Genomic DNA, 13,219 nt, shown 5'->3' with positions numbered 1-13,219 from the left:
ATCACTGCAACTTGGAGAAGTAACCAAAGGCTAGAGCAAATGTCACTCCTGTTTTCAAGAAGGGGAACCCATGGAACTACAGGCCAGAGAGTCCCATTTGGATTCTTGAGCAAGTGATAAAAAAACTAATCCTGGAAACAGTTTCCAAGCTCATGAAAAGCCAGAAGATTAGCAGGAGTAGTCAGCATGGATTTGCCAAAGGGAAGTCATATTTGACCAACTTGAAAATCTTCTATGATGAAATAACTGGCTCAGTATATAAGGGAAGAGTAGAGGATATTGTCTACATGGACTTTAGTATAGCCTACAGTACTATGTTTTGTAAAATCCTTGTAGGGAACATGCAGAATGGCTGGATGATCAGACAGTGTCGTGGGTTAACCTAAAATCTACCTGCACCCGTGACAGGGGAGCAGTCGGCCTGGAATGGGCTGCTAGCCCAAAAGGAAAAAAAAAACCAGTGGCAACGATCTAAGGAGGCACACTTATTTACTAAATACTATGTTGGAATACAGGATAACACAATATAATACAATATAATTGGAATTAAGGCTAATGAATCAAGTAAAATAGGAGAGAGTGTGTCCCAAAACAGAGAGGCCTACTGTAACTCTAGGCGAAACGGCTGGAACGCTCCCACACGGCTCCCCCCTGGCTGGCAAGATCCAAGAGAGTGAGTCCAGCACTGAAGTGAGATTATATAGAGTCCTTGTCATATGACTGACCGTGATGTTCTCTGGGACATGCAGTCTTCTTCTGTGAGCAGCACATTCGTCAAAATTATCCATGCTTTAATGCTTTATCATGATGTTATGATGTGGAATACTGATAGCCAAATTACAAAATTGCAAAACCATGACAGACAGCGAGGAGGACTGAAAATAAGCTTAGTAGCCAGGTCCTGAAGGTGGCAATCAGTGGCACAAAGTCTGGTTGGAGGCTACTAAGTAGCAGTAGCAGAGGGGTCAGCTCTGGGTCCAGCCCTGCTCAACACCTTCATTAACATCCTCAACGATGGAATGGCATACATCCTTGGTAAGTTCACAGATGAAATGAAACTAACAACAGTGCTTTGAACCAGAATTAGAGGATTTCAAGTATAATGAAGTGTTTCTGCCAGCCATCCCACCAGCTTGGTATTGACTCGTTAGAGGAGACCAAGGTAATCCAGTAATCCAGTCACAAGTGCTCTTAGACACAACTCATTACCTAGTCTCTCCTAACCAAGAAAAGAGAAGTGTGTATGGGCACACTCACCATGTAACTTTGGGAGATAGACACCAGGAAGGGGTTATCTCTGTGATGAGAGGGAAAACAAGTTTATTGCTTTGTGTTCCACTTCCTCTGAGCAATATGCAGAGCAAATGGCATTTTCAATGGGAACATCATGCCTGTCAGGTAGCTAACATGCATGGAGAGTGCACATGCAGTACTACATCCAGACCTGGAGCCACCAGCACAGGGAAGACATGGAGCTGTCAAAGTAGGTCCAGAGGAGGACCACAAAGACTGTGAAAGGGCTGGAGCATCCCTCCCATGAAGAAAGACTGGGGAAGCTGGGTTTCACTAGCCTGCAGAAAAGAATGCTCCAGGGAGACCTCACCACAACCTCCCACAACATGAAGTGAGCTTATAAGCAGCTGCAGGACAAACTTTTTACACACGTAAATAGGGGTAGGACAAAGGGGAATAATTTTATATCAGAAGAAGGGGAGATTTAGGATAACTAATAGGATTTTTTTTTATTTTTTTTTTTCCTCAGGGCACAGCTGCCCAGAGAAGCTGTGGATACCTCATCTCTGGAAGCACTCAGAGCCAGATTGGATGGGGTGCTGAGCAGCTTGGTGGGTGGCAGCCTTGCTCATGGGGTTTATAACTGAGTGGACTTTAATGTCCCTTCCAACTCAAGCCATTCCATAACATGATTCTATCTTTCTCTACCCTTCTGAATGTAGAATAAACTGATCAGTAAATATTCTCCCCTTTTGCTCTAGCAGAACAAAGATTCCTGAACTCCTTATGTAGTTAGTAAGCTTTTAACTAAACTTTAATTAGGTTAATACAAACACAATGTCTTAGCTATTTTGGGGCCCACCAGCCAGCCTACTTCCCTGTCCTTGATATCTAGACAGAGGCTGCAGGTGCATGCTTAAATTGAAAATAAACCAAAAAACTTTAAGTCCCAGGCTGCAGCAGCAAGCTGAATTCAGTTTTTTTGGTTCCAGCTTGTGTGCAAAAAGCCCTTATGTTCCCATCACTTGAAGGAGGGTTGCTCCTGACTCATATGTCCTGAAGTGATACTTTTGGAGATGAAAATTCAACCTGGTTGCTACAAAAAAATAAAATAAAAAAAAATCTGTCCAACTTGTTCTCTAATTCAGCAGTGAGAACTCATGACAATCCCTTTCTTCCAAGCAACACTTGTGCTAGTCGATTCAAGTCTGAATCTGAACTGCTCTCACAGAGCTCTCACTGTCCAACCATGTGTCTTTTCTTGCATATCCTATGCTCTGTAAATGCTGCTGCCAAAGGTAAAATTGAAGCAGGACCTCAGGAATGGAAACATTAGGAGAGCTGACATCCTTAGTCCTTCACATTAAAGACAGACATGGTAATCTGTTAAGTCAGTGTAGCAAACAAGCCCGTTGTTTGAAATCAGAAGATAACTTCTCTCCAATTTCTGTCTCATTTATTTGGGGTTTTTGCAGTTGTTGTTGCTTTTTAAAGCTAAAGCCCATTTTCAAGCCATCATTTCAAGAGCAGTTCTTACTGACTTCCTGTGCCCTACTGCCAAACAGCAAACCAAGCACTTTTTGGAGATGAAACCTGATGCTCAGGAAGGACCAGAGCAAACATATGACAGCACTGAGGTGAAAACAGTTCTCTTATTAAGAACTGTTAAAAGCTAGGTTCTTCTACACAAAGCGCCCCAGCCTTGCTCCATCTTTGGAGGTGTTAAAGGTCAGGTTGGATGGGGCCCTGGGCAGTCTAATCTAGCAAGTGGCAACTCTGCCCAATGTAGAGGTGTTCAAACTAGGTGGTGTTCAAAGTCGCTTCCAACCCAAGCTACTCTGTGGTCTTGTAAAAGCCAGACTGGCAAAGGCCTTGGTTAGAAAGTTGTGATGGTTGGACAGAGTTCATATGCTTTAGCCTTTGTCCTACACAGACTGCAGACACAACAAATTCTTGTGTTCAAGCTCCATCTAGTCTACGAGAAACAGCCTGGCACCACTGGAGTGTGCCAAAGCACAGTTCCAAGGGCATGGCACTGCACAGGCCAAGGCTCATTTTCTGAGCCAACAACAAACTGATATTCACAGTACTACTAGCCAGAGCCAAAAGCAAAGCTCCACAGCCTTAGGTTGAAGCAAACATCATCCAAAAAAAAGGCATGTGCATAGCTTCAAAAAAATGGTTGCGAAATCTGAGAAACTGAATCCAGTCAGAATATGAGGGATTGCATTTAGCTGCAAAGGTTTTAGCTGCTAGAAGCTCCAATACCACTGGGAATTAATCTTGCATCCTTATAGGGTATTGCAATGAGGAAGGCACACCCATGAAAGAAGGTGGCATGGAAGGAAGAAAAGTCTGTAACAAACAAACCTAGGTCAGCATGAAAAAGGAAAACTAACACCAAGGCCCCAGCACAGAGGGAGATATTTCCACATTTCCAAAAGTTGCCTGGATCTTGGAACAAAAGAGAGGGATCGAGGAGGCAGTAAAATACTGCATGAGTTGTGTACACAACGTGGTGCACCATACAGAAGTGATACTTTTACAGCTTAGCTATGTGGGTAGCTGAGTCGAGCAAGAACAAAGAGATCTGGCAGGTAAAATAAGTCATAGAAAAAAAAGAGGAAATGGGAATAAATACAGACAAAAAGCCCCATGATAGGGAGTGCTTAACTCACTCTCCACAGAGGGAGAAAAGGAAGTATCTTCAAAGTGTCTACACCTTGCACCCTACACAACAGTGGGGAGCTAATAAATGATCAACTGTTCCAGACCTTTACCTGCAATGCCATACTCATACCAATGAGGTCATGTCTGGCTCACAGAGAGAAAAAGGAACCTAAATAATAACAGTGACAATTAACTGCCTACAAGTAGCCTCAGAGTTCTCAGCAGCCGGTAACACAGTAAGTTGTCAGTGCACACCACAACTGGAAAAAAAGTGAGCCTTGTGAATAAAGGAATTCTTGCACTGGGTGCTTCAGGTCTGGACGCAGTACTGCAGATGGGGCCTCACAAAAGCTGAGTAGAGGGGGACAATCACCTCCCTCTTCCTGCTGGCCACCCTTTTTTAGAGCAGCCCAGAACACAGTTGGCCTTCCAGGCTGCAAGCGCACACTGCTGGCTCATGTCCAGCTTCTCATCTACCAGAACCTCCATATCCATCTTCACAGGACTGCTCTCTAGGAGATCCTCCCCCAGTTTGTAAAAATACCTGGAATTGCCCTGACCCAAGTGCAGCACCATGCACTTGGTCTTGTTGAGCCTCATTAGGCCCACTCCTCCAGCCTGGATGTCTTTCCCATCCTCCCAGTGTATCAACTTCACTGCTCAGCTTGTCATCCGCTTGTCATCCACAAACTTGCTGAGAGTGCACTCAATGCCATCATCTGTGTCACTGATGAAGATGCTGAAGAGACTGACCCCTGAGGGACACCACTTGTGACCAGCCTCCACCTTGACACAGAACCACTGATCACAACCCTTTGCCTGGATCCAGCCAACCAGACCATCTTTCAAATCCACACCTCTCCAATTTAGACAGAAGGATGTGGTCCGGGACCATGCTGAAGGCCTTGCACAAGTCCAGGAAGATAACACTCACTGCCCTATCCCCATCCGCTGAAGCCATCACTCCATCATAGAAGGCCACCAGATAGGCCAGGCATGATCTGCCCTTGGTGAATCCATGCTGGCTGTCTTGAATCAGCTCTTCATCTCTTATGTGCCCTAACATAGCTTGTAGGAGGATCTGCTCTATTATCTTCCCAGACACAGAAGTGAGGCTCACCAGCCTGCAGTTCCCCAGGTCTTCCTTTCTCCCTTCCTTTAAATGGGAGCAATGTCTCTCTTTTTTCAGTCACTGGGGACTTCACCAGACAGCCAGGATTTTTCAAATACGATGGAGAGCAGCTCAGCAACCACATCAGTCATCTCTTTCAGAACCCTAGGATGGGTATCGTCTGGCCCCATGGACTTATACGCATTCAGTTTCATGAGGAGGTCTCGGACTTCTTCAACTGTTATAGTGGGATGGAATTTGCTCCTCTCACCCACACCTTCTAGGTGTGGTGTTCTGCTAGGACCTCTGTTCAGGGTCCTGGCAGACAAGGGGAGGAGCCAGGGCACCAGTGAAGACCAAGGCAAAGCACTTATTGAGCACTTCAGCCTCCTCCGTGTCCGATGAAGCCAGGTCTCCATTCTAGTTTATCAGGGTGGGGACACTCTCCTTGATCTGTCCCCTCCTACCTTTGTACCTGAAGATCCCCTTCTTGTTATTTTTCACATCCCTCACTAAGTTAAGCTCTACCTGTGCCTTGGCTTTCTTAATCTTATTTCTACACATGTGGACAACATCCCTATAGCCTTCCCAGGCTATACGACCCTGCTTCCACTTCCTGTATATTTCTCTCTTTTCCCTCAGTTTAAGCTGCAGATCCTTGCTCAGCCACACCAGTCACCCCCCTCCTCTGCTCAGTTTCTTCTGCTGGGGGATGGAGAGCTCAAAAAGAGCTTTTTCCTCAAAAGAGTTTTATACATCATCTCTGCGTGCCTGCTGCTTACTTGAAAGGCAGACAGTAGTGGTCCTGATACCAGGGGTTCCCGGATAGTGGCACAAAAACAAAGGAAATCATTTTCAAAGAGCCTATTTCAAAGTCTTCATTGGATTTATATTAAACACATAATTAACTGCCTGAACAAACTGAAAAAAGCTCTTAAGAATTTACAGAATTGTCAACCATAGCAGTTCACAAGTCAGGTTGTGAAACAATCATGGCATTTGCTTAGAAACATAAAAAACAATAGACTGCAGTTCTCTTTCTCCTGAATATTACTTGTATGGGAAAGCTGGCAGTGGGCAGAAGAAGGAAGTGAATACACAATGCATTAGCTGCTCCAGACCTGCTCCTGCAAATGAGCTGCTGTGCTCTAGCAGCAGGCATGGGAGGAGCAGCATCTTGCATACACATCCCCAGTTACCGTGGGGTAATCACACTCTGCAACTTTTACTAGGGCTATGCTTCCTCTGCAGTTCTGGCTACCCTGGTCCCCTCAGACAGGCTCTGAGGTCTCACAAGATGCACAGTAAATGTTGCAAGGTTGAGCAACTCTGGGTGACGCAGCTCTCTGTCCCCACCCCACATGACTTCCCAGCTGATATTTTTCTGCTTGGAAAATAGCACACCAACAGCCACTCTTTGAAAAAAGCTGCATGAAAGCCCAAAGTAAATGTCAACAGTTGCGTAGGCTTAACCAGGCCATGATTTGCAACCTATGTTTTTCAGACTCTCTGTCACCGCCTTGTAAGGCAGAGCAGAAAGCATGCAGCCCCCCCCCTCCTATCACGTTAAACCACAGGGGTCAACAGAAGAAAAACACAGGCAGCAATGTTAATAAAGCCTCAGCCAGACAGGAGGTGGAGAAGATGAGGCTGCCTCAGCTGACAGCAGATGGCAAGAGCACAAGAACTCAGTGCACCGCTAAGCAAGGCTGAATGCAAGCATGAAGCTGCCCAGCTCCAAATGATGGAAGTGAAGGTGACACATTTGCAGCCAAGAATTGTGCAAGTGATATACCACTGCCCTCTGCACTTGTCCCTCTGGAAAAAGAGAAGACTAGATGGGGTTGCAGATAATTGACCACAAACTGCAAACTTCGTTGGACTGCACCCTGATTTCAGCTTCTCCCATCTCACAGAACCACCTTCTGGATGCCTGTGGTTCCACCAGTCAGGATGAGAGCTGCCACACAGACTGTGCCTGGCACAGCTAGTTCAGACTGAAGACCTCACAAGTGGCCTGAGGTTGCTGGTGCAACATTGCACGTACACCTGTACTAAATTCTAGCTGGTCTAAAAGGACAGAAAAGCCCGCACTAATCCATGAAACTCTCCAAAGAGTAAGGGAGGTAAGGGGGGTAGTTTGCTGACTCTCACTGGGCTTCAAAGGAAGGAAAATAAATAAATAAATAAAATCACTGTAATACAGAGGATGAGCCCCTGTTCCTCAGGGTACTGAGAGGTCAGTTTCAAACAGTAGTACCTCCCAGCTTCATTCACAATGCCCTTCCTTCCCCCAAGCAAGTACACCTTTCTCCTTACCTAGCTATTTCAAAAGCAAGTGTAGACACGAAGTCCCAGCCTGCCCCAGGTGCCTACCATGAACATGCCTGGCAGGGTCAGAGAACAGACATCCCAGGGTACAATGTGTCACTTGGGATGGTATCTGCCCAAGGCTTTCCAGGAAGCGGAACCTCCTCTAAACAAATTTAGGAGGTGGCCTGAACTCCTACAGCTAAGCAGATTCTCCCACAGGTACACAGAGAGACAAGGGGTGCAGGCAGCAAGTGCAAGTGTCCAGATACAACACATGGAGAGCACTCACTCCAGGCCAATTCCCATGCTCCTGTTTTCTACATGTCTGCCCCAGCATCCAGCCAAGTGCCCTATGCCAGTCTGCAAGCCTTTGTCTCACCTGGGAGAAGTTAAGCCCGTTCAGTGGGTGGCACTGCTCCTCCACCTTCTCTACAGCGCCTGTTTGCTTCCTAAGCCGCTCTGCTTCCTGGGCCAGGTACAGATCCAGGACAGGCACTCCTCGAGACTTGATGTCTACCTCAGTCAGAGAGTTCACCATCAGCATCACCCACACTGGCCTCTTTCGCTCCCAGTTGCCAGCAATGGCATTGAAGAGGTAGTCTGCATACAGTCCCTTGCCCCGCTGGTCTGGTGTCATCCAAGATGGCATCATGAGCTTGACATATTCCAGGTGCTGCTTGAGCCGATGATAAATGTCACGGGGCAGCACATCCTGGAGGTTCTCCCCCTGTGGCAGCAGCTGGCAGCTGGTGAGAGCAGAGATGGTGTAGGGGTCAGTGAGGTCCAGCTCAAAGTACACGACATGACTCTGCTGAAAGGCCTTCTTGGAGTTCTCTGGGATAAAATCCCAGACACGGGTGTATGGGACATGGATGGTGCCAAAGAAGTAAGATGGGGGATCTCTCTTGATGGTCCACAGGAAGGAGTTCAGCTCACTCTGCCAGGGAAGAGGGAGACATAGCTGAGCACATGCAAACACTCACATCAGGCACTGAGTACAAGGCTAAAGGGAAACAGTATGCCAACCCAGCAGGTCACCTGACCCTGCAGCTTGCCACCATGTACGTTAACTAAAGAGGTTATGCTCATACAAGTCCTCTTTCAGTATCCTTCTATTCAGGCCATGAGATCAAAAATCCATTTTTATTAATTAGAAGCATTATAAGTGTGGCCTTGGCTTTTTCCAAAGAGGCAGCATCATAGCTTCTTAAAAGAAACACCATCCCAGCTCATCTTCCCAGTATCTGCCAAAAGTAGTAACAGCACAACCCAAGCAGGCCATGCTTCTGCAAAATGTTTATCCAACTTCCATTTTTCAAGTCAAAAGTTGCTGTCGCTTTGCTGAAATTGTGGGGGACAGCATGCTGTCAGTCACCTTCACCTTGGCACATTTTGTGTCAGCACAGAAAAGACCCTCCCCATAAGGAAGCTCCCGTGACACACAATCAGGGAGCACCTTTACAGAACTTTCCACCCTGAACAAGAACAAATGAATAACAGCAACATGACAGAAATTTTTGCTGGAGCAGTTAGGAATAGTTTTACAAGGATGTGGCACATGGCAGACTGACATGTAGACAAGGCTCCTCAGCCCAATCCTCTTCTTTTCTTATAGAGGAGGAAAACACATTCAATATCATAGAAAAACAAGGGAAGAAACTCTGCAGGCCAAATTCAGCCTGTGGTCCCAAGCAACAGAAAACCCCCTTTCTTTAGATCTGGCTTTTAGAAAAGTCTCCCCAAAGCTCCCAGCTATCAATAAGTCAGAATGAGACTATGTTTGTTCTACTGCAAGATGTGCTTCACACCATCCCCAGAAACACCAGAGTGTGGGGTGTCCCCCAGGACAGGAGATCAGATAGGGAAAATGGGTCCTGCGTGGATCCCAGAAGTCACTTTACACTATCAGCAGACATGACTCCCATCACAGGTACAGTAGTCCCTACTGGAGTGATGGACATGAACAGTTTGTACCTCCCAGAGCAGACCAGAAGAGGTATATTGCCTTTGCATATTTAAGAAGGAGGACAGGCTTCCAGATGCACTCAAACATCTGGTCAGTCTTTAGCCAGCATACAACTCTAACCTCAGCTCCAAGGCTATGTGTTGCATGTATGCTGATCTAAGATACCTGCCAAATGCAGAACAGGCTGCTTGGAGGAATTTATTGGAAACACATTGCCTATAACTTTCTATAACAAGGTTTAGAAGGGGTGATCTTAAAAGATCGCTCTGCGATGGCTGATCCCAGACAGCCTTCTTCCACAGCTCTACATTGAGCCTAAGCCACGGATCAGGCAGCACTTCAGCAAAGTGCTGCTGATAGTACGGCTTGCCAGCACACTGACAAATTAAGTAAACACCAAGCAGTCTTCAGATACTCCTGTGGCACTTCAAAGGTCTCGATACCTCAGAGACCTGAGTTTGGGTAAGGGGCTACATCTAGGCATCCAGGTGGTCTCAAAACACTTTCCTAAGTTACAGGCCATAAAAACATTTCTGGAGACCACAGGAGGAAAGGAATGAATGATACACAGCACTAAGTGGGAAGGAGAATATGGGGCAGAGGATAAACCCAATATAAACCCAGAAAGTAGATGAAAAAATAAATACACACAAGAAAGCAAAAAGAGAAACCAGACTGGATTCACTCCTGCTTTTCACCAGGAGGGAGAACAGAAGGACTCATCTGTGCTGTGAGAGAAGCAAGTAGTCAGCAGCCAGCAGGAAGGAATGACCAGCAGTGCTTTTTTTTACCTACAAGCATGCAAGAAGGCAGAAGATGCACCTACAACGGGAGTAAGGCTTAGTGGTCAACACAACTTCATGCAAGTCTGATCATGTACATGCAGCAACAGGCATCACAAAAAATAAATGGCCACCAGCCCTCTAACCTTTTCAGTCCAGCTCCTGCTTAGTGCCAGCTAGCTCAAGCCCAGACAGAGAGTATCTGGTAACGTCAGTTCTACTCCAGACCACTGTATACAGCTCAGCTAGAAAGGTGTTTGGCATTGCGCTTTCATGTCTTTCGCTCTGCAAATTACCACAGCTTTTGCAGTCACACACTGCAAGCTGAGCAATGCCACCAGCTACCAGTAGTACCAGTAGTGACAGACCACACAGGCCATCAGAAGCAGAGCAAACTGGTCTCACTTTAGTCTACAGAACAGGCATTAAAAGAAAGCAGGGTGAGATCTGGTAAAAATTATCACTCATAGTGAGCAAGAGCTTACTCAACAGATTGGCTGGCCACTTTGCATGCACCTACACAGTAGCCTGTCCCAGGGTGATGGGCTTTCATCTCAGAGTGCCTGGGCTCACAAGCACTACCCAGAGCTGGTGCAAAGGCTAAAAGACAGCTCTATTTTCAATTTTGTGCAGCTGGGAACTCTTAAGGTATGTGCTAGGTGGCTGTGAGATAGTGCAGGAGCAGTGCCAAGGCTTGGTCAGCATCGCAGCGTATGCCATGACTGGCAGCCTCTCTCTCTCATTTCCCTGAGAGCATGCAAGAGATAAAGGTGCTACACATGGTTTGTAGCAGGATGTTCCCATACAGCTCTTACTTCAGAAAAAAGCATTAAATGGCGAAAGTGGTGTCCTGGAGGCTACAGAGAGAGCTGGGCTTGGCAGCTCCAGGAATTTCACTTACATAAGCATAATAGCCAGGTTCACATACAGACCACCATGTGTATACCTGTTTCCACTCCCAGATTTTACAGGTGGCAAAGAGTACTTTATTCACTATGGCAAAAACAAGGAGCAAGGGGAGAACTGGGTGGCAGCCTGAGGAGGAGAACAGCAGTCCAATGTGTGGCCTGTTGATTCGCTGCTCCACTGAGATTTCAGGCAATGTCAAATAAGCCACAGCACATGCCCTCTGCCACAACATATCTCCACTAGGATTGATTTTAATCTCTGCTGGGGAGCCCCACATCCAATTATTTCTGGATGTTTAGCATGATGAGCATCTTCCCAGGGGAAGAAGATAGTGAACAGATTCAGGGTTCCAGCCAAGCAACGTTCATTTTGAACATACATACGCACAGGTAAAGGAAAAAAAAAAAAAAAAAAAAGAAAGAAAGAAAAAAAAGCTTTTCATCAGCCAGCACAATTGAAAGCATAAGAAGAACTATGAGGTGGTGGTGGGTTGAAAGGAAAAGGAAGTGCTCAAACTAAGACTGGACCTATGGAGACGTAGACCTATGGAATTCACACCCTGCCATGCGATGAGGAAAGCCTCACTGCCATACCTCACCATGACTATACAAGCACCCACTCTGAGCTGCAACGGGGTGCACCTAAGGACAGATAATGGTTCCACAAAATGAAAGGACATTAGTATCAGGCATTGCAGAAAACCAGGAAAACATAGTGTACCTGAAGGGCTTTCCTCAGCAGCTCAGGAAGGGCTTGGGAAAGAACAAAAAAGCTGGAGGAATGAGAGACTAAAGTGAAGTGTTAAGGAGTGGGAGCTGAACCCCAAGCATGCCAGCGTCGTCCCAGTATCCTTCCTGAAACAGGAAGCTGTTTGTCCACTGGCAGCCTCAGAAACTCCAGTTACCTCCTGCTATCTGCTTCAGCAGAACAGAGGCTCTGATTGACAGGTATTTTCTTTACCTTTCCAATAAGTTTCTTTCTCCTGCTTTCAGAGAAAGAAAAAAAAAAAAAAAAAAAAAAAGCCAAACCTCCAATACAGCTCATTTTAACAACCTTCAGTAGCTTGCTTTTTCAGCAGTGTTTCTAGGACTACCAAGGAAAGTAGTCTTCAGGTATACAAATGCTAATACAAAATCCTCCAGGTAAGGCAACAATAATTCTTCTGGAAGACAAGTGCCAAACAGGATCTGTTATCTTTCTTCTGACAAACGAGCTCAAAGTGGAGTAAATGACATCCTGACAAGAATAAAATAACAGTAAACATCTAGGAAATAACACAAAGAAAAACATGAGAAACAATGAATGCCTCTAGTGACAGTACACTGAGCATCCTGAAAAGGAGCAGCAGCGTGATGGGAATTTTAAAAATGAAAGTTTTAAGAGAAACAGGTTATGGAGATCTAGGAAACAGAGGGTCTGAAGGGAAGGCCAGCTGCGGTCTGAGAAGTGAGGAACTGTATGCAAACTTCTGACACAAGGAAGCCTGACACAGGTCTGCCCACACAACTGAGCAAGTTGCATTATTACTGCTTCCTCCTACTTCTGATCCTTGTTTATGCTAACTAAAGTTTTTCAGAACAAACTGCATCACTTACTGCACAAGCATCTGCCGTCTGCTGCTTCAGAGTCCTCCAGAACACCAAACCCTCACACTCACCCCAACAGCTAAATCTTTCAAACAGTAGCCCAGAACTGCACTGTTACTTATCCAAAAAATGCTCTTAAATGTTTCCTGCTACAAAAGCCAGAGCATGTGGCATTTAGTGTTTTACCCAAGCAGGCAGCCCTGCAGCCCTCCCTATACGACTTTCTCCCTCCTTATCTACTCCGGTCTTGTGTCTTGTCATATTCATTTACACCTAATTGAGGCAAAGACTGTGCCTTTGCTCACCATACAAAGTGACCCCATGCAGCAACAATAATACATAAAGAAATGTAAGGCACATTTTTAAGTTCTTTTAAGCTTTTGCCCATTTAAGTTACCAACACCAAAACTCAGCTAAGACTGTAAGCAGAACTCACCCAGGGATAAACACTGTGTTGGCTACTATTACAGCTATTAAAGGAACACAGTTTAGTCTCCATTTGACAGCAGTGAAAAATTAAAAAATAAAATAAAATAAAATTAAAAAATTAACAAGAAAGCCAAGGATTTCCTTCTTTGGAGATATTCAAGACCTGCCTGGATGCCTACCTGTGTAATGTGGTGTAGGGAGCCTGCTTTGGCAGGGGGGT

The 13,219-nt window shown here is 45.7% G+C and overlaps 1 protein-coding gene across 2 annotated transcripts in view; it reads right to left on the bottom strand.

Annotated features, from left to right (window-relative positions):
- Positions 1–13,219, bottom strand: part of TRABD2A (TraB domain containing 2A) — an 83,911-nt gene that overhangs the window by 68,020 nt on the left and 2,672 nt on the right. For both annotated transcript variants that reach the window (XM_072359986.1, XM_072359985.1), the window contains exon 2: positions 7,707–8,264. In XM_072359986.1, coding sequence (XP_072216087.1) covers positions 7,707–8,264 — 558 coding nt within the window. The remainder of the gene's footprint in view (positions 1–7,706; positions 8,265–13,219) is intronic.

Source organism: Excalfactoria chinensis, chromosome Z (assembly GCF_039878825.1).
Source record: "Excalfactoria chinensis isolate bCotChi1 chromosome Z, bCotChi1.hap2, whole genome shotgun sequence".
Classification (NCBI taxonomy): Eukaryota; Metazoa; Chordata; class Aves; order Galliformes; family Phasianidae; genus Excalfactoria; species Excalfactoria chinensis.
Note: the sequence above shows the minus strand (reverse complement) of the source record. Positions and strands in the feature narration are given on the sequence as shown.